The sequence below is a fragment of the Lissotriton helveticus genome, chromosome 6, assembly GCF_964261635.1.
Source record: "Lissotriton helveticus chromosome 6, aLisHel1.1, whole genome shotgun sequence".
Taxonomy (NCBI): Eukaryota; Metazoa; Chordata; class Amphibia; order Caudata; family Salamandridae; genus Lissotriton; species Lissotriton helveticus.
In genome coordinates, this window is record NC_136067.1 from 523,660,516 (window position 1) to 523,681,444 (window position 20,929).

Sequence of the window (20,929 nt, forward strand, 5' to 3'; positions counted from 1 at the left end):
AAGCTATGATGTCTTTCATCATGAATAAGAAGAATCCACCTCTTGGAGAGGTGTTGGATTTCTTCTGGAGAAAGGAGTACCAAGCAAGAGGTGCTCCTCATATACATATGCTGCTGTGGATCAAGGATGCACCTAAATTTGGAACAGATCCAGAAGACTTAGTGATGAGTTTCATAGAACAGTATTCTACATGTGCTGTTCCAAACGCAAAGGAGGACAAAAACCTAAGAGAACAAGTTCTACGCTTCCAAAGCCATCGTTGCGGAAAGTACTGTCGTCGTAAATTCAGAAACAAGGACAAGTTCTACACCAAATGTCGTTTCGCCTTTCCACGACCGGTGATTTCTAAAGGAAGAGTGAACAGTTTGATGTCTTCGCTGCGACATAATGTGATGAAGAAATCACCTAAAAACACATACAATTTGAAGAGGAACGAAGAATCCAAGTACATCAACGACTACAACCCAGTGATTTTGTCCATGTGGAATGCTAACATGGATATACAGTTTGTGGCTGATAACTGTATGGCTGTGGCTCGGTATGTGACATCTTACATCACCAAAACAGAAAAGACAGAATTGAAGGATATGTGGGAGGACATTTCCCATGAAAAGAGCCTCAGTAAGAAGTTGTACAGTTTCAGTCTGAAGATGTTGTCGCATCGAGAAATCGGAGCTTACGAATGTTCTGACCGGTTGTCTTCAGCAAGTCTCTATGCCAAATCTAGGAGTATTGTTTGGGCGAGTCTTGGTCTTGCTGCAACGCGTAATCGAGTTCTGAAACCTGTGCGGGAAATTGAGTATTTGGCGGAAAAGGAGCCAAACAGTACCGACATTTTGAAGACCAACATGTTGGATACATATTATCCAAATCGAAGCAGTCACCTCGAGAATGTTTGTCTGTATGAGGTTCTACAAAATTACATATTCAAGAGGAACATCAAAGAAGATATTGATAAAGGAGTGTATGCTGTAATTGGAAGTGAGGGATGTCTGGTCAAGCAAAGAAAATGCCACTTGGTAAACCATCGAAAATTGAGTGGCGAATCTCCTGAAAAAAAGGAGTTTTTCTATTTAGCACTTTTGCAACTTTTCAAGCCTTGGCATGCAGAAGAGGAACTGCTTGGAGATTTCCTCTGTTATGAAGACTCTTTCACTGCCGCCAAGGAGACCATAGAATGTCCTGCTTTTCCCAAATATGTAGAAATGTTGAATGCGGAAATCGAGCAGGAAGCAACGATTGCAGCCGAGATTGCCAGAGACAGTTCTCAGGACAGTCAGAGTTCTGTTTCATTGAGTCAGGATCCACTAGGAGGACCTGTTATCGAAAATGAAGCTGCCACTGCCATGAATGAAGTGGAAAGAGGCATGGCACATGCTCAGGAGGATGCGGTTAACTTAGAAGATTTGGAAAGACAACTCAACGTTGAGCAGAGGAAAATATATGACGAAGTTACCAAGCAAATTGATCACGGATTAAGTCATGAGAAGAAAGAGTGCTCATGTACGTCGTTGAAGCCTGTCCGACTGTACGTGAGTGGAGAAGCGGGAACTGGAAAGAGTTTCCTCATTAAAGCAATTTCATGTTATTTGAAGGAAAGGACTGAGTCATCGCTGTCTTGTGTTGTCACCGCTCCAACTGGACTGGCAGCACATAACATTAAAGGTATTACTTTGCATCGTCTACTGATGCTGCCAGTGGAGCATGATAACAAATTACAATACCACAAGTTATCTGGAGATGCTTGTTGTGAAGTTTCAAGAGTCTTGAGGAAAATGAAACTTCTTATCATTGACGAAGTAAGCATGGTTTCCAATGTCATGCTTGCCTTTGTGCATTTGAGAATGCAAGAAGTTCTTAAAACAGAGTATGATGTGTTATTTGGTGGCAAACACATCATTGTTTTCGGAGATCTTCTGCAGCTGACACCAGTGAAAGGACAACCTGTGTTCAAAATGCTCACGCATGAAGATACCAGGAAGTGCCTAGGGAGCATTGGCAACGTCAATATATGGTTAAACTTCAATTATGCTGAGCTGCATGAAAATATGCGTCAGGCGAAGGATGAAGTTTACAAGAATATTCTACAAGATGTTAGAATTGGAAAAGTGACCGAGCATGGGAAACAAGCTTTACATGCACGATTACTGTCAAATTTATATCCAGAACAAGACATTGTGCCTGAGAATATTTTTCAGAAAATTACTGAGAAGAAATCTGGAATATGTTTGATGCCAACTCTTGCAGAATGTGCCATCTTCAACAACAAAATTTTGCATTTAGAAAACCAAGAGATTGTGAAACTGGAAGCTATTGACAGAGTAGAGCATATGGGATCAACAATTATTTTGTCTGAGAATTTGAAAACAAAATTGGATTCATTAGAGAAGACTATATCTAAAACTGCAGGTTTTGAAAAGACTCTGAATGTGTGCTTAAATTGCCGTATAATTTTAAGAAGGAATTTACATGTTGAAAGAGGTCTGGTAAATGGATCAATGGGTAATGTTGTTGATTTTGTGAAATACAGAAATAGAGATGAAATTGAATTTTTAAAAATTACATTTGATGGCATTGAGGAAGTACAGCTAATTGGTCGTTGTTCTGCTAGATTTTTGCTTGTAAAAGACTTATATGTTCGCCGTAAGCAGTTTCCTGTTTGCTTGGCATATGCGGTGACAATCCATAAATCACAAGGTTTAAGTGTAGACAGTGCATTGGTGAATATTGGCAGTTCTGTGTTCAAGGAGGGTATGGCATATGTGGCATTGTCACGAGTTAGAACTTTATCGGGATTGTACTTGATTGAGTGTGATGTCACAAACATTTGTGCGGATCTAGATTGTGTTAAGGAATACAATTGGTTAAGAAGAGAGTATGCGCCACATTTGCCTCAATATCCTTTGTTTGAGAAACGTGTGGTAGGCCGGAAACGAAGAAATGTGACCAATACTAGGGAGGTTGTAGCAAAAAGACGAAAAGTTGATGAACCTGAAATTGTAAGCAGAAAGAAAAAGGATTCTGTTGAAGATGTTGTTGGTTTTCAATTTGAAAACAGTTCTGGTGTCAACTGCTATGCTAATGTAGTGGTTAATGTTTTGTTTTCTCTAGAAAATGTAAAAGAAGAGATTATGGTCAATTCGGATCACAGATTTTGCAGTTTGTTGAATTCTGTGTTAGAGAAATGTAGCACTGATAGAACAAAAATAGAAAGTGTGTCTGAAATTCGAAATCTGTTAGACAGATGTTCAGGTCAAACACAATTCTCTCAAAATATTCAGCAAGATTGTCAGGAGTTTTTAATGTATATGCTTGATGTATTGCATGCTGAAGGTGTAGATGTAGATCACCTGTTTGGGCTTTCTTATCAATGGCAGCATGACTGCGAGAACTGTAGGGTATCAAGTACTACTAGTGTAGACTCAGAAAGATTTATATATTTAACTTTGCCAGACAGTAAATCAGTGTCTTTTAATAAGCTAGTAAAAGCAGCTGATCACAACATGGAGTGTAGCCAATGTAAATCTGAAATGATGTCAACATTATTTATACGAACATATGGCCAGTATGTCATTTTAATGTTCCAACGATGTAGGCCTGATGGAACAAAATTGACAACTTTAATAAAAAAATGTGTAGCTTCGCAGTTGTCAATATCAGGAAGGACTTTTGTAACTGCAGCAATTATATATCATGATGGTCCTTCAATAACATCAGGACATTACACAGCTTATTTAAAGTCTAGAAACGGCTGGTCATTCTGCAACGATTCTGTTTTAACTTTCCCCAAAAAATTGCCGTATGACCTTAAAAATTCTTACCTGGTGTTTTTAAACCCAAAATTTTAGGGAAAGAATCTCGGGATGTGCTCTGAGGAATTTCAAGAGGTTCTAATGGCTCCTACACTATTTGGCCTTGAGGATAAGTGTAGTACAGAGACAATAGTTCCTGGAAAAAAAGAAGATTTTCTTACAGAAAGTGGTGGGCACAGATTAGTTGAAGGACAACAGAGTATTTCCCAAAGCAAACGGTCTTCTTACCATAACACTTGACGTCATGGAAAAATAACTGTACTTTGAATGAGTTCAGAAAAACTGTTTCATTTTATAAGCTAATTCAAGCAGCCAATCAAAACATGGAGTAGAGGGAATGTAAGTCTGCAATGCTGTCTAGATTATTGGTCCAACATTTTGATTATAATGTCATTTTAAAAATCCAATGATATAAACCTGATGAAAGTAAGTCTTCAACTTTAATTACAAATGTTGTGGCTACACAGTCGTTGATTTTAGGAAGAACATTTGTAACTGCAGCTATTATATTGCATGATGGTCATTTGACAAGATCCGCTTATTACACAGCTTATTGAAATTGTAAAAAAATTTGCTGTTTCGTAAATTATTGCCATTTGACTACGATACAATGTTGCCTTTTTACTTACAAATATTCTTACTTTCTGTTTTCAGAAAAGAGAATTTAGGGTAGGTAACTGGCGTATAATGATTCTAGGGGTTGATATAATTTTATCTACTGTTTTATATTGCTTTGTGATTAAAAGTGATGTAGAGAATTAAATAATTGTAGTAGTCATAGAGGTAGTGTAAATCTGCTTCATAGTAAGCAGTATCAGTGTCATAGGAAATGTAGAACATGAGTGAGCAAGAAGGGTAAGATATTACTAGTCTAGGATTGTGAAAGTTATCTTGAACGTTTTCTTTCTGAAAGTTCCGGAAATAGAAAATGACGGGATTTGCTTACAAGAAATCCAAGAGTTATAAATGGCTCTTACATGATTTGGCCTTGTGGAAGCGTGTGGTAGAGAGCGAGAAGTCATTTATTGTATGTAACATATTTCTCAAAACGATGGAGGTTTTCTTACAGAAAGTGGCGGGCTGAAAATAAAAACAGCACAACCGAGTGTAAGCTGTTCATAGGACATCCTTCAACGTCATGGAAATGAAGTTACTTTTGAGGAGTTCTGATTTCTGATTGGTTATGTTATATGGGTTTTTTAAACACAATCATTTTGATTTTGTTTTTTTTTCCCCGCTGTTATATGATGAATACCTTCAAGTCACTGTTTTTAGTGAAATTTGATACATTCTGAGAACAGCAAAAATAAACCATTTAACATGTATAATTAATTCTGTACTGTTTGTATTTATGATGTACATTTAGAACTGTGTAGGAGGCATGGAGAAGTAGAGGCTTCTGTAAGTGTCAAAGTTGTTGCATGCAGTGCGTACTCTTTCATATGCTGGACTACATCTGCACAATGAGATACCTAACCAAAGGAAACACAAGTGATGTGATTGTGAAATGAGCAAAAGAAATGGCAAATTTTTCAAATATATTACCTGTGTTTCGTAACATTACGAATCAAATTGTGCAGATGAAGTTTAGGCCTCTCCAGGGAAACAGAGGAAGTCTGAACTTTATTGGTTGGCCTGCACATGTATTATCTCCTCTGTACTCTTTAACAAGGCTAAATTTGATCTGCAACCCTGAGTAGGCCTCACCTGAAACAAACGTCTGGATAGGACACACCTTATTGCCATCCTGAAACAATCATTTAAAATGTTAGGAACAGTTTTATGATGATTGTGCACCTCTTTTGCGCTGCCATTGCGTCACTTTTGTGAGACAACAGCAGTGCAAAAGATGCACCATGTTCCAAGATAGGCCTTAGTTCATCTGCATCAAGATACTGTTAGTTTAAAATGTATATCTTTAGGACTGTGTAGGGGGCCTGGAGAAGCAGAAGCTTCTGTAAGTGTCAAAGTTGTTGAAAAACTGTTTGTCCTTCAATCTTTTGCCTTGTCTTTTCTAATTTTTAAATACATGTTTTAATATTTTTCAAATGTTTGTTCTCTCTGTCACAGATTGAAAGTATAAAAATAACAAGTGACTAAGTTAACGACAATTATAAGGTAAATGTTTTGTACTCTTTTCGTTACATTTCTATCACATTTAACTACTATTAGTTCCACTGCTTCATTTCTTTAACTCTCATTTTCCTGCCTTTGCTACTTCCCTCATTCCTTTCTCTATTACTTACTTACTCTACTCCTTCCACTCCTTTTCTCAGTCCCTCTCTTCTCATAGTTCCTTACTCTTGTTCACTCACTCCATCTCTATTACTCTTAGTGTCTTTGACTGATCACTCTTTCACTATTTGTTCATTATGCTTTCTCTGTGTAGTTGAAGCACACTAAGGGGCATATTATGAACAGACCCAATAAAATTATTGCTGTTTTTATCGGCAGAAAACTGCTGCAAAAGCGGTTTTAGCTGCAGTTTTCTGCCGCAAAAGCGGCTTTAGCGACACATTTCTGCCGATAAAAGCTGCAAAATTTTTATTGCCTATGTTGATAATATGGCCCTATGCTATTTACATTTCTTTGCTGTTTCAATTATTCTTTTTCTGTTACTTCTTCTTTTCTGCTTTCTGTTTTTTCTCTCTGTTATTCCACATGTTTTAATCTTATTTTGAACATTCACTCACATTCTCTAAGAAACTCTTCTGTGTTATTCTTCTACTCTCCTTTTTTTCTTTCACTTCCTTATCTATTTTGTTTTTCACAATTATATCCTCTTCCATCTTTTCTTCGGTAAATAAATCTATTAAACAGTATATCTGGTTTAGTCCCTATAGCTGTCTTTCTTTTAACATTACTCTCTGTTTAATTCCCTTATACTTACTCTTCTTTTTTTTAAAAACTTTTTTTTGGTTAGCTCCCGGTTCGCGTACCGGCGAGCGAACCGGGAAGCGAACCAAAAGAAATAGAGCTTGCCAGAGTGCTAAACATTCTAGCAATTTTTTTATAAAGGGGAGGTAGTTCTGAAAAGAACTTTTTTTTAATGTTTTTGTTGTTTTATATTTTTTTTATTTTTCTGAATTTTTTTTGTTTTTTTTGTATTTTTTGAACAATTTTATGTTTTTTTTGGTTTTTTGGGGGGGGAAACAACAAAAAACAGGCATTGGAAAGGGCTCAACAGGAGCAAAAAATGTTTTATTTTTTGGGGCGTTTAGAGCACTTGTGGTTTTCAAATGCTCTGTTTATTAAGTTAATGCTCATATTGGCACATGAAAGTAAAGTACCGCAATATAAACAGACAATCTTCATGTGGACAAAGTTATCCTGAATGTTTGGCACTGTTTCCCGTGCCTCTGGCCCCGACAGAGATACCTCTGCTGATGTCCTGGCCACAGGAGTTGGTGGATTGTCCTGGAGGTCACGCATCTGTGCCCGGCTGTAAGTTAGTGGATGCCACCTCAGCATGTGACGGTGCATAGTATAGTTGCCGTAACTATACTTCTTATCTGTGCCTCTAGATAAGTCCTCTTTGCATATGAGGCACGTCACATACCGAGCATTAACTTTTTTCTGTCCTTCAGGAAAAGAAAAAAACTGCCAAATTAAACTATTTTTATGATGAGATACCCGGGGCTCTTCTTGTAAAAACTGTATTTCCTCTTCCTCTTCTTGATCCTCTTCCTCCTCTGTGTTTGGAATGAACTGTGGAGGTGGTCCTCTCTTCCTATGAGGAGGTGGTGGGGGTGCACCAGCTGCAGCTACTACTGCAGCCATTTCTGAGTAAGCAAAATAGGTCTTCCTTTCACAAAGTTGAAAGTCAGAGTGAGAAAAAAGGTGGGGGCTTTCATCATTTGGGAAAAAAATAGTTCTAAACCAATGAAAAGTGTTATTTTTAGGTCACCTGACCTAGCCTTACATCATTAGGAAACCAAAAGTGAAATGAACCAATGAAAAGTTGTATTAACAAGTCACATGACCTGTTACGCTTATGTTACGCGCTGCGGAACGCGCCCCGGATCGCTTCCGGGGAGCTGCGCCTCGCGCCTCGGTCCGCGCTCCGGAGCACTTCCGGGTGCGCTAACGCGGTGCGTCATAAGACGCATTACGCGGCAACGCGATACGTCGCGCTTTCGCGACGCGCCCCGGATCGCTTCCGGGGAGCTGCGCTTCGCGTCTCAGTTCGCGTACCGGAGCACTTCCGGGTGCGCTAACGCGGCGCGTCATAAGACGCATTACGCGACAACGTGATACGTCGCGCTTCCGCGACGCGTCATGATGTTGATTTCTAACGCGGCAGTTGCGCAAACGGAACGTTTACCGGTTCGCGGACCGTGTCGCGGCACCAAATTGAGCTAACGGGAAGCTTCCCGGTGCGCGAACCGGGAGCGAACAAAAAAAAATAATAATAAAAAAATTATTAATAAACATATAAAATATATTTTTTGATTTAAAGAAGAATACATTTTACAGCTATAGATATTAGCTTTTAAAAAACCAATGAAATTCACTGAAAAAACCATAGGTTATAGACCATATATAGTTAGGAATTAGCATTTACAAAACCTTGAAAATTCACTGAAAAAACCATAGGTTATAGACCATATATAGTTAGGAATTAGCATTTAAAAAACCTTTTTTTACTCACACAAAACCATTGAAATTCCATATATAGTTAGTTGCACTAACTATATATCGCGCACCCGCAATCCACTGCTGATCATGTCACATATTACATCATTCATGACATGGTCAGTGACATCACTGATGACATCACTGATGACATCTCAAATGACATCACTGATGACATCACTGATGACAACATCCAATGACTGTATGTTTCTGTAAAGTTAAAATATGTCTTACATATTGAAGAATGAGTGGATGTATAAGTGTCTGGATGAAGGATTTAGTAGGTGCATGACCGACTGTATGAGTGAGTGATTAAATGTGTCTCACTGAGTGCATGGGTTAGTGACTAAACTGTCTTAATTTGTGCATCATTATGTCTGTTGTTCTGTAAACTGCTGCATGTGTTGATCAGTAGCTATATGAGTAACTGTATGGGTTATTGATTGATTGTCCAAGTATTTGTATGGGAGACTGAGTGTGTGTGTGGCTGGCTGGGAAGTGTATGACTCTGTGCATAGATGTGTGAGCAGATGATTCACTAGATGTATGGGTTCAAAAGTGCATGTGGAAACAGCTGTATGGGCGGTTGACTGTGTGCATGAGTGTATTGGTGAGTGAATGGATATCTCAGTGCTACATGTCAAAGTAAATACATATGTAAAACACAGTACATGTGAGAGTTGACATATATAAATAACTGTGCATAAGAGCCAGTGAATGTGTGAGTGGCTGTATGGATCATTGTGAACTTGTATCAGGGATTGTATAAGAGAGTAAATATGTGTTAGTATATGATTGAATAAGTAAGGTGTGTATAACTGTATAGTTGAGGAAATGGAGGTGTGATTGATTCTTTGCATGACTGACTAGGTGTGTAAGTAACTCCATGGATGAGTGACAGTCTGTGAGTGTCTGTTTACACTGAGTGTATCTAAGGTTATATTAGAGTCTGAAGAGGTTCATCGTATTATCACATGAATAATGTCATCAGTGATCTCATCAGTGATGTATTTTGAGATGTGATCAGTGATGTCATCAGTGATGTCATCGGTGATGTCATTTGAGATGTCATCAATGATGTCATCAGTGATGTCAATAGTGATATCATCAATGATGTTATCAGTGATGTCAATAGTGATATCATCAATGATGTCATTTGAGATGTCATCAGTGATGTCATCATTGATGTCATTTGAGATGTCATCAGTGATGTCATCAGTGATGTCATTTGAGATGTCATCAGTGATGTCATCAGTGATGTCACTGACCATGTCATGAATGATGTAATATGTGACATGATCAGCAGTGGATTGCGGGTGCGCGATATATAGTTAGTGCAACTAACTATATATGGAATTTCAATGGTTTTGTGTGAGTAAAAAAAGGTTTTTTAAATGCTAATTCCTAACTATATATGGTCTATAACCTATGGTTTTTTCAGTGAATTTTCAAGGTTTTGTAAATGCTAATTCCTAACTATATATGGTCTATAACCTATGGTTTTTTCAGTGAATTTCATTGGTTTTTTAAAAGCTAATATCTATAGCTGTAAAATGTATTCTTCTTTAAATCAAAAAATATATTTTATATGTTTATTAATATTTTTTTTTATTATTATTATTTTTTGTTCGCTCCCGGTTCGCGAACCGGGAAGCTTCCCGTTAGCTCAATGTGGTGCCGCGACCCGGTCCGCGAACCGGTAAACGTTCCGTTTGCACAACTGCCGCGTTAGAAATCAACATCGTGACGCGTCGCGGAAGCGCGACGTATCAAGTTGTCGCGTAATGCGTCTTATGACGCGCCGCGTTAGCGCACCCAGAAGTGCTCCGGTACGCGAACTGAGACGCGAAGCGCAGCTCCCCGGAAGCGATCCGGGGCGCGTCGCGAAAGCGCGATGTATCGCGTTGCCGCGTAATGCGTCTTATGACGCGCCGCGTTAGCGCACCCGGAAGTGCTCCGGAGCGCGAACCGAGGCGCGAAGCGCAGCGACCCAGAAGCGATCCGGGGCGGGTTCCGCAGCGCGTAACATAAGCGTAACAGGTCATGTGACTTGTTAATAAAACTTTTCATTGGTTCATTTCACTTTTGGTTTCATAATGATGTAAGGCTAGGTCAGGTGACCTAAAAATAACACTTTTCATTGGTTTAGAACTATTGTTTTTCCCAAATGATGAAAACCCCTCCTTCTTTCCTCACTCTGACTTTCATCTTTGTGAGAGGAAGACCTTTTTTGATATTTGAGCAATGGCTTCATTGGTAGCTTCAGCTGGTGGACCCCCACCACCACCACCACCTCCTCATGGGAAGAGAGGACCACCTCCACAGTTCATAAGCAACACAGAGGAGGAAGAGGATGAACAAGAGGAAGAGGAGACAGAAGGACCACAGTTTTTACAAGAGGAGCCCTGGGTTTCTCATCGTAAAACCAGTTTTATTTGGCAGTTTTTTTCAATACCTGAAGGGCAGAAGAAAGTTAATGCTAGATATGTGACGTGCCTCATATGTAAAGAGGCCTTATCTAGAGGCACCTTAAAAAAGTATAGCTTCGGCAACTACACCATGCATCGTCACATGAGCAGGTGGCATCCATTAAACTACAGCCGGGCAGAGATGCGTGACCTGCAGGACAACCCATCAACTCCTGTGGCCACGACATCAACACAGGTATATTTGACAGGACCAGAGGCACGGGAAACCGTGCCAAACATTCAGGACAACTTTGTCCATATGAAGTTTACCTGTTTGTATTGCGGTGCATTACTCTCATGTGGCAATATGAGCATTACCTTAATCAACCGAGCTTATGAAAATCACAAGTGCTCTAAACGCCCCAGAAAGTAAATTTTTTTTTGCTCCTGTTGAGCCCTTTCCAATGCCTGTTTTTTGTTGTTTCCCCTCCCAAAAAAACAAAAAAAACATAAAACTGTTCAAAAAATACAAAAAAAACAAAAAATGTTCAGAAAAATGAAAAAAAAATATAAAACAACAAAAACATTTAAAAAAAATTCTTTTCAGAACTACCTCCCCTTTCAAAAAAAATTGCTAGAATGTTTAGCACTCTGGCAAGCTGTATTTCTTTTGGTTCGTTTCCTGGTTCGCTCACTGGTACGCGAACCGGGAGCGAACCAACATTTTTTTTTTTTAAAAAGAAGAGTAAGTATAAGGGAAGTAAACAGAGAGTAATGTTAAAACAAAGACAGCTATAGGGTCTAAACCAGAGATACTGTTTAATAGATTTATTTACCTAAGAAAAGAGGGAAGAGGATATAATTGTGAAAAACAAAATAGATAAGGAAGTGAAAGAAAAAAAAGAGAGTACAACAATAACAAAGAAGAGTTTCTTAGAGAATATGAGTGAATGTTCAAAATAAGATTAAAACATGTGGAATAACAGAGAGAAAAAACAGAAAGCAGAAAAGAAGAAGTAACAGAAAAAGAATAATTGAAACAGCAAAGAAATGTAAATAACATAGGGCCATATTATCAACATAGGCAATAAAAGTTTTGCAGCTTTTATCGGCAGACATGTGTTGCTTAAGCAGCTTTTGCGGCAGAAAACTGCCGCTAAAACCACTTTTGCAGCAGTTTTCTGCCGATAAAAACAGCAATAATTTTATTGGCTGTGTTCATAATATGCCCCTTAGTGTGCTTCAACTACACAGAAAAAGCATAATGAACAAGTAGTGAAAGAGTGATCAGTCAAAGACACTAAGGGCCCGATGTAGGTAGGCCGTTACCGATCGGTAACGGCCGAAAATACCGATTCTGGGCCCTTACCGATCGGTATACTGGCATCGAGATGTAGGGCACCAAAAAAAGTACAAATCGGAGCGAAAACCGAATCGGAATGATTACCGAATGTAAAAGAATGCGATACGTACATACCGAAAATCGGATACAGTACGAATCGGTAACACACCGATTCGGATGCAAACACCGAATCGGTGCATGTACCGATTCGGTAGTGACACCGAATCGGACATAAGCCGATTCGGTGCATGTACCGATTCGGTAGAGACACCGAATCGGACAGAAGGCAAATCGGAGAACCTACCAATTCGGTAGATTCACCGATCGGGAAAATCCCCGCTTCGGACAGATGGGGAGATGTAGGGAGACACAGAAACACCGATTTTGGCTCAAAATCGGTAGAATCCACTCGGCAATTACCATGGATTACGATCAGGTGGTAACCAACTCCAACCCATAAAAACAGCCCCAAAATGCATTGCAACTTGCAGGATGGCAGCTTTTTATGTCATAGCGAGGCGGCTACGGCTACAGCAGCAAGGAGAGAGGGAATGGCAAAGAGAGGAGCAGGTATACAGACAACGTATCACCGTGGTCATGCTGACAGATGCAGAGATCCTACAGCGGTACAGGCTGGACTCAGAGACCATCACAGACCTCATTAGGGACCTCCAACCCCTGTTGCAGCACCCCACCCCAAGGGCACACGCAATCCCTGTGCAGGTGCAGGTGCTATGCTGCCTACACCTGCTGGCGTCTGGCAGCTACCAAAGTGTAGTCGCTGTGGCAGGAGGGGTGACCCAGAGCAGCCTGTCAAGGTTCTTCCACAAGTTCCTTGATGCCATGATCCAGAGGATGGCCCACTACATTTCCTTCCCTGCAACCCAGGCAGAACTTGTACAGACCAAAGCAGACTTCTACCAGATGGCAAGATTCCCCCACATCATTGGCTGCATAGACGGCACACACATTCCGATTTGCCCACCATCTGACACAGAATACATCTACCGCAATCGGAAGTCCACTCACACCATCAACGTACAGGTGATCTGCAATGCGAAATGCACCATCACAGACCTGGTAGCAAAATTTCCGGGTAGTACCCACGACTCCTACATTTTCCAACAGAGCGGCATCTATGCACGGCTGATGGCTGGGGAATTTGGAGAAGGATACCTCCTAGGTGAGACACATCATCAGCCCCCCATAACCAAAAACAACAAAGTGAAATACATGTATGCATGTAAGTAATTTTACCCCTTTTCCTTCTAGGCGACAGTGCATATGCCCTCCGTTCATTCATTCTCACCCCCTACCTCAACCCCTCTACACCCAGCCAAAGGAGGTATAACCGTGCCCACAAAAGCACCAGGAATGTTGTGGAAAGGACATTCGGCATCTGGAAAAGCAGGTTTAGATGCCTGCACAAGAGTGGAGGTGCAAGGCAGTACACCCCCATCACCTGTTGCAAAATCATAGCTGTCTGTGCAATGTTACACAACCTTGCGGTGAAGAAGGGCACTGAGGTGGAGTTGAGTGACTACGAGGACCATGATGACGATGAAGCTGTGCCACTAACACAGCCAGCTGGGGTGTGTACGCCAAGTGATGGCAGATATAGACGTGAGGAGATAACAGCAAACTATTTCTGAGTGAGTACAAATGCACAGACAGGTGAATGGTTGTGTTGAATAAGCAATTTTTAATACTGTTGCTACACAGTTACTGCACTGATGTGCAACAAAAAAAAGGTGTAATGTCAATGAAAACAAAAGTCTAGGGTCCAGGTTGCCTCACCCGCCCTTGCTAGGCTATTTCTTTGAGCGCTTTGCAGCCCCACTGTGGTGTCCCTCACCCCCTTCAGAATGACCAGCGGCATCTGCGGAGCGCCTGGTGCTCCTGCGTGGCTCTGACGCAGCGCTGGCCGGGCTGCTGCGGCTGCTGCTGTCCCCAGCATCCCCCAGGTCCAGGGCAGGATTTGCGGCAGTGTTAGAGATGATCAAGGCCTCCATTGCTGTTGTGATGCGGGCCATTCCCCTTGTCAACTCTGCGGTATTTTGAGCTAGACTAGACTCCATGTTGGCACCACGCTGACAGAGTTGTGCCGTTGCTGCAGCAAGGCGGCTCAAGGAGCGGTTCTGCACCCGGGCATCCCGCCTGCGCACCACCTCTTGCTCCTCCATTCTGCCACATAACTGTGTGATGGCAGTGGTTAGCCTGGCTAAACCTGCTACTGCCTCCTTGTTGGAATCCACAAAGGCCTGAAATCCTTTCACCATTTCCCCCATCTGCAGGTTGTGCTGCAGGAGCTGGCGTTGGCATGCCATGATGGATTTCGCCTGCTGCCTTTGGATCTTCACCATATTGCCTTCGAGGCCCCGGAACACACTGGCCTCCCGTGCTGGGTCTGCAGTGGTGGGAATGGCACGGCGCCGGGTACTGCTGCTGCCCGCCTGCTGCGTGGGCTGGGGTGCCACTGGTGGGGGTGTGGTGCTGGCCGGGGCCTGAGCCCCTGCTCCCAGGACAGGGTGTACTGGAGCCACAGTGGCAGGAGCTGGTGTAGGTGGAAAGAGCTCCCTTGTCGGGGAGTTCTCTGGGGAGAATTGCAAGGAGGGTGTGCTTTGCATTTGTGGGGAGTGAGGTGCATCAAAGTCAATTTCCAGGTCTCCCTCAATATCCAGGCCTATGGTGTTTTCCTCCTCCTCCTCGGCAGCCTGACTCGTGCTCGGCCCTGCGAGTGCAGTGGTAGATGGTGCTGCTGCCTCCTTTGGCAGTGTTTGTCCGCCTGATGGTGCCCCTAGGTACAAAGAAGCATTTGTAAATAGAGTGCCGATGTATTACAGTCAGTACAATTAAAGCATTCCACATGTCCTAGCATCTCCGTAGAATGTGTTCCACTGTTTCATGTCTTGTGATTCTGCACTGCCATATTTTGATACCTACTGCTGACTGGATGTACCATGATGCTTGTCTCTTGTATGTTGGTTACAGTACTGTGCTGGGGTTTGGCTATGCATTGTGTCTAATGGGGAGGTGTCTGGTAGGGTGTGTCCTGATGCGCATGCCTCTTACCTGTAGCTGTAGCTCTGGCTGAGCTGTCCAGGGTCCCAATTCCGGTCACGCTCTCCCTCTCAATGGTGCTGGAGACCAGTTCCTCCAGCTCGGTGAGGGGTGGCGCCGGGTTCCTGCCACCACCAGTGACTCCAGCCTGCTTCTGGATCTCTGCCATCTTCCGTTTGGTCAGGCTGCGGATGTCGTAGAAGCGCTTCTTCAGCTCACCCAGGGACCTGGGGGTGACACCCACAGCGTTGACCTTCTGACCGATATCGCTCCAGAGCCTCCTCTTGGTGCTTTCTGGCACATTGAGGGACAGCTTTCCGAATAGCTGCCGGTGCACCCTCACCACCTCCTCAACCAACACCTGCAGCTCGGTGCTGCTGAACTTAGGCTTCCTCTTCTGGCTGGACTTCTGGCTCTCACTCTGGTTTGCCATCTTGCTCTGAACAGTTCACTACCTCCTACTCCCACTGCTGCTAACTGTGACTGCTCAGCTCAGGCTGGCTCTCCAGAAAGTTCTTAATTGGCTGCACCTGCCAGGGTTGCCACTCCCTGTTTGGGAGGGGGAGGGGGAGCCACCTCATTGGCTGAAGCGGCTTTTACCGAATCGGCTATCTCCGAATCGGATATTACCGATTCGGTAAAATCCGAATCGGTATCATCCGATTCGGAGATAGCCGATTCGGTTTCTTCAATGCATTCCTATGGGCTTTTTGGCCATGGGTGTGTTTTCATACCTCCGATTCGGTAATTGCCGAATCTGATTTTTCCGACTCGGCTAATTCCGATTCGGTGGTAGCCGATTCGGCTAGTTCCGAATCGGTGGTAGGCGATTCGGTACTTTCCGATTCGGTCCATGCAGATTCGGTACGTACCGATTCACATTACCGATGCCGACCGATTCCCTATTATTTCGCTGTTTGTTTCCTACATCTCGTTTTCCGATTTCAGAATACCGATTCGGCCCGCCTCGGTATTTTGGAATCGGAAATTCCCTTTTACCTACATCGGGCCCTAAGAGTAATAGAGACGGAGTGAGTGAACAAGAGTGAGGAACTATGAGAAGAGAGGGACTGAGAAAAGGAGTGGAAGGAGTAGAGTAAGTAGGTAATAGAGAAAGGAATGAGGGAAGTAGCAAAGGCAGCAAACTGAGGGTTAAAGAAATGAAGCTGTGGAACTAATAGTAGGTGAATGTGATAGAAATGTAACGAAAAGAGTACAAAACATTTACCTTATATTTGTCGTTAACTTACTCACTTGTAATTTTTATACTTTCAATCTGTGAAAGAGATAACAAACATTTGAAAAATATTAAAACATGTATTTAAAAATTAGAAAAGACAAGGGAAAAGATTGAAGGACAAACAGTTTTTCAACAACTTTGACACTTACAGAAGCTTCTGCTTCTCCAGGCCCCCTACACAGTCCCAAAGATATACATTTTAAACTAACAGTATCTTGATGCAGATGAAGTGAGGCCTATCTTGGAACATGGTGCATCTTTTGCACTGCTGTTGTCTCACAAAAGTGACGCAATGGCAGCGCAAAAGAGGTGCACAATCTTCATAAAACTGTTCCTAACATTTTAAATGATTGTTTCAGGATGGCAATAAGGTGTGTCCTATCCAGACGTTTGTTTCAGGTGAGGCCTACTCAGGGTTGCAGATCAAATTTAGACTTGTTCAAGAGTACAGAGGAGATAATACATGTGCAGGCCAACCAATAAAGTTCAGACTTCCTCTGTTTCCCTGGACAGGCCTAAACTTCATCTGCACAATGTGATTCGTAATGTTACTTAACACAGGTAATGTATTTGAAAAACGTGCAATTTCTTTTGCTCATTTCACAATCACATCACTTGTGTTTCCTTTGGTTAGGTATCTCATTGTACAGATGTAGTCCAGCATATGAAAGAGTACGCACTGCATGCAACAACTTTGACACTTACTGAAGCCTCAGCTTCTCCATACCCCCTACACAGTCCTAATTATATACATTTTAAACTGACGGTGCCTTGCTGGAAATGAACTGAGGCCTATTTTGCAACATGGTGCATCTTTTACACAAAAGTGACAAAAGAGGCACACAGCCTTCATAAAACTGCCCTTAACATTTTAAATAATTGTTTCTAGATGCTGATAAGGTGTAACCTATCCACAGATTTGTTTCAGGTAAGTCCTACTCAGGGTTGCAGATGAAATTTAGGATTGTTGAAGAGTATAGAGGAGATAATACATTTGAAGGCCTACCAATGAAGTAAGTCATGTCCACTTCACTCTTGAACAAAGGCCAGACCTCTTCTGTGTCCGTGGACAGACCTAAACTTCATCTGCACAATGTCATTCGTAAACTTAGGAAACACAGGTGATGTAATTGAAAAATGTGGAGTTTCTTTTCCTCATTTCACAATCACATCACCTGTGTTGCCTTTGCTTAGGTATCTCATAGTGCAGATGTAGTCCAGCATATGAAACAGTACCCAGAAATGCACACTGCATGCAACAACTTTGACACTTACAAAAGCTTCAGCTTCTGCATGCCCCCTACACAGTGCTAATTATATAAATTTCAAACTGATGGTATCTTGCTGGAGATGAACTGAAACCTATCTTGCAACATGGTGCATCTTTTACACAAAACTGACCCACAGCGGCGCAAAAGAGGCGCATGGCCATCATAAATCTGATCCTAACATTTTAAATGATTGTTTCAAGATGCCGATAAGGTGTAACCTATCCACAGATTTGTTTCAGGTAAGTCCTACTCAGGGTTGCAGATGAAATTTAGGTTTGTTGAAGAATACAGAGGAGATAATACATGTGTAGACCTACCAACGAAGTGAGTCATGTCCACTGCACTGTTGAACAAATGTCAGACCTCCTCTGTCTCCTGGAACAGGCCTAAACCTCATCTACACAATGTGATGTGTAATGTTAGGAAACACAGGTAATATAATTGAAAAACGTGCAATTTTTTTTGCTCATTCCACAATCATATCACCTGTGTTTCCTTTGCTTAAGTATCTCATTGTGGGAATGTAGTCTATCATATGAAAGACTACGTAGAATGTGAGCACTGTATGCAACAACTTTGACACTTACAGAAGCCTCTCCTTGTCCATGCCTCCTACACAGTTCTAAATGTACATCATAAATGCAAACAGTACAGAATTAATTATACATGTTAAATGGTTTATTTTTGCTGTTCTCAGAATGTATCAAATTTCACTAAAAACAGTGACTTGAAGGTATTCATCATATAACAGCGGGGAAAAAAAAACACAATCAAAATGATTGTGTTTAAAAAACCCATACAACATAACAAATCAGAATTCAGAACTCCTTAAAGTTAACTTACTTTCCATGACGTCGAAGGATGTCCTATGAACAGCTTACACTCTGTTGTGCTGTTATTACTTTCAGCCCGCCACTTTCTGAAAGAAAACCTCCATCGTTTTGAAAAATATGTTACATACAATAAATGACTTCTCGCTCTCTACCACACGTTTCCACAAGGCCAAATCATGTAACAGCCATTTATAACTCTTGGAATTCTTGTAAGCCAATCCCGTCATTTTATATTTCCGCAACTTTCAGAATTAAAATGTTGAAGATCATTTTCACAATCCTGGACTACTAATATCTTACCCTTCTTGCTCACTCATGTTCTACATTTCCTATGACACTGATACTGCTTACTATGAAGCAGACTTACACTACCTCTATGACTACTACAATTATTTAATTCTCTACATCACTTTGGTTTGCAGACTTACATTCCCTCTACTCCATGTTTTGATTGGCTGCTTGAATTAGCTTATAAAAAGAAATAGTTTTTCTGAACTCATTCAAAGTGCTGTTATTTTTCCATGACGTCCAGTGTTATGGTAAGAAGTTATGTCTCTGTACTACACTTATCCTCAAGGCCAAATCGTGTAGGAGCCATTAGTACTACTTGAAATTCCTCAGAGCACATCCCGAGATTCTTTCCCTAAAATTTTGGTTTTAAAAACACCAGGTAAGAATTTTTAAGGTCATACAGCTATTTTTAAAAAAAAATTAAAACAGAATCGTTGCAGAATGACCAGCCATTTCTAGACTTTAAATAAGCTGTGTAATGTCCTGATGTTATTGAAGGACCATCATGATATATAATTGCTGCAGTTACAAAAGTCCTTCCTGATATTGACAACTGTGAAGCCACAACATTTTTAATTAAAGTTGTCAATTTTGTTCCATCAGGCCTACATCGTTGGAACATTAAAATGACATACTGGCCATATGTTCGTATAAATAATGTTGACATAATTTCAGGTTTACATTTGCTACACTCCATGTTGTGATCAGCTGCTTTTACTAGCTTATTAAAAGAGACTGATTTACTGTCTGGCAAAGTTAAATATATAAATCTTTCTGAGTCTACACTAGTAGTACTTGATACCCTACAGTTCTCGCAGTCATGCTGCCATTGACAAGAAAGCCCAAACAGGTGATCTACATCTACACCTTCAGCATGCAATACATCAAGTATATACATTAAAAACTCCTGACAATCTTGCTGAATATTTTGAGAGAATTGTGTTTGACCTGAACGTCTGTCTAACAGATTTCGAATTTCAGACACACTTTCTATTTTTGTTCTATCAGTGCTACATTTCTCTAACACAGAATTTAACAAACTGCAAAATCTTTGATCAGAATTGACCACAATCTCTTCTTTTACATTTTCTAGAGAAAACAAAACATTAACCACTACATTAGCATAGCAGTTGACACCAGAACTGTTTTCAAATTGAAAACCAACAACATCTTCAACAGAATCCTTTTTGTTTCTGCTTATAATTTCAGGTTCATCGACTTTTCGTCTTTTTGCTACAACCTCCCTAGTATTGGTCACATTTCTTCGTTTCCGGCCTACCACACGTTTCTCAAACAAAGGATATTGAGGCAAATGTGGCGCATACTCTCTTCTTAACCTATTGTATTCCTTAACACAATCTAGATCGCACAAATGTTTGTGACATTACACTCAATCAAGTACAATCCCGATAAAGTTCTAACTCGTGACAATGCCACATATGCCATACCCTCCTTGAACACAGAACTGCCAATATTCACCAATGCACTGTCTACACTTAAACCTTGCGATTTATGGATTGTCACCGCATATGCCAAGCAAACAGCAAACTGCTTACGGCGAACATATAAGTCTTTTACAAGCAAAAATCTAGCAGAACAACGACCAATTAGCTGTACTTCCTCAATGCCATCAAATTTAATTTTTAAAAATTCAATTCCATCTCTATTTCTGTATTTCACAAAATCAACAACATTACCCATTGATCCATTTACCAGACCTATTTCAACATGTAAATTCCTTCTTAAAATTATACGGCATTTTAAGCACACATTCAGAGTCTTTTCAAAACCTGCAGTTTTAGATATAGTCTTCTCTAATGAATCCAATTTTGTTTTCAAATTCTCAGACAAAATAATTGTTGATCCCATATGCTCTACTCTGTCAATAGCTTCCAGTTTCACAATCTCTTGCTTTTCTAAATGCAACATTTTGTTGTTGAAGATGGCACATTCTGCAAGAGTTGGCATCAAACATATTCCAGATTTCTTCTCAGTAATTTTCGGAAAAATATTCTCAGGCACAACATCTTGTTCTGG

The 20,929-nt window shown here is 41.0% G+C and overlaps 1 protein-coding gene across 1 annotated transcript in view; it reads right to left on the minus strand.

Annotated features, from left to right (window-relative positions):
* LOC144762383 (uncharacterized) overlaps positions 1-15,435 on the minus strand; it is a 73,451-nt gene extending 58,016 nt beyond the window's left edge. The window contains exons 1-2 of the mRNA XM_078647553.1: positions 15,270-15,435; positions 14,425-14,994 (exon numbers count right to left, since the gene is read on the minus strand). Of these exons, the coding sequence (XP_078503679.1) occupies positions 14,425-14,994; positions 15,270-15,426 (727 nt within the window). The 5' untranslated portion in view covers positions 15,427-15,435. The remainder of the gene's footprint in view (positions 1-14,424; positions 14,995-15,269) is intronic.
* Positions 15,436-20,929: the final 5,494 nt, after the last annotated feature.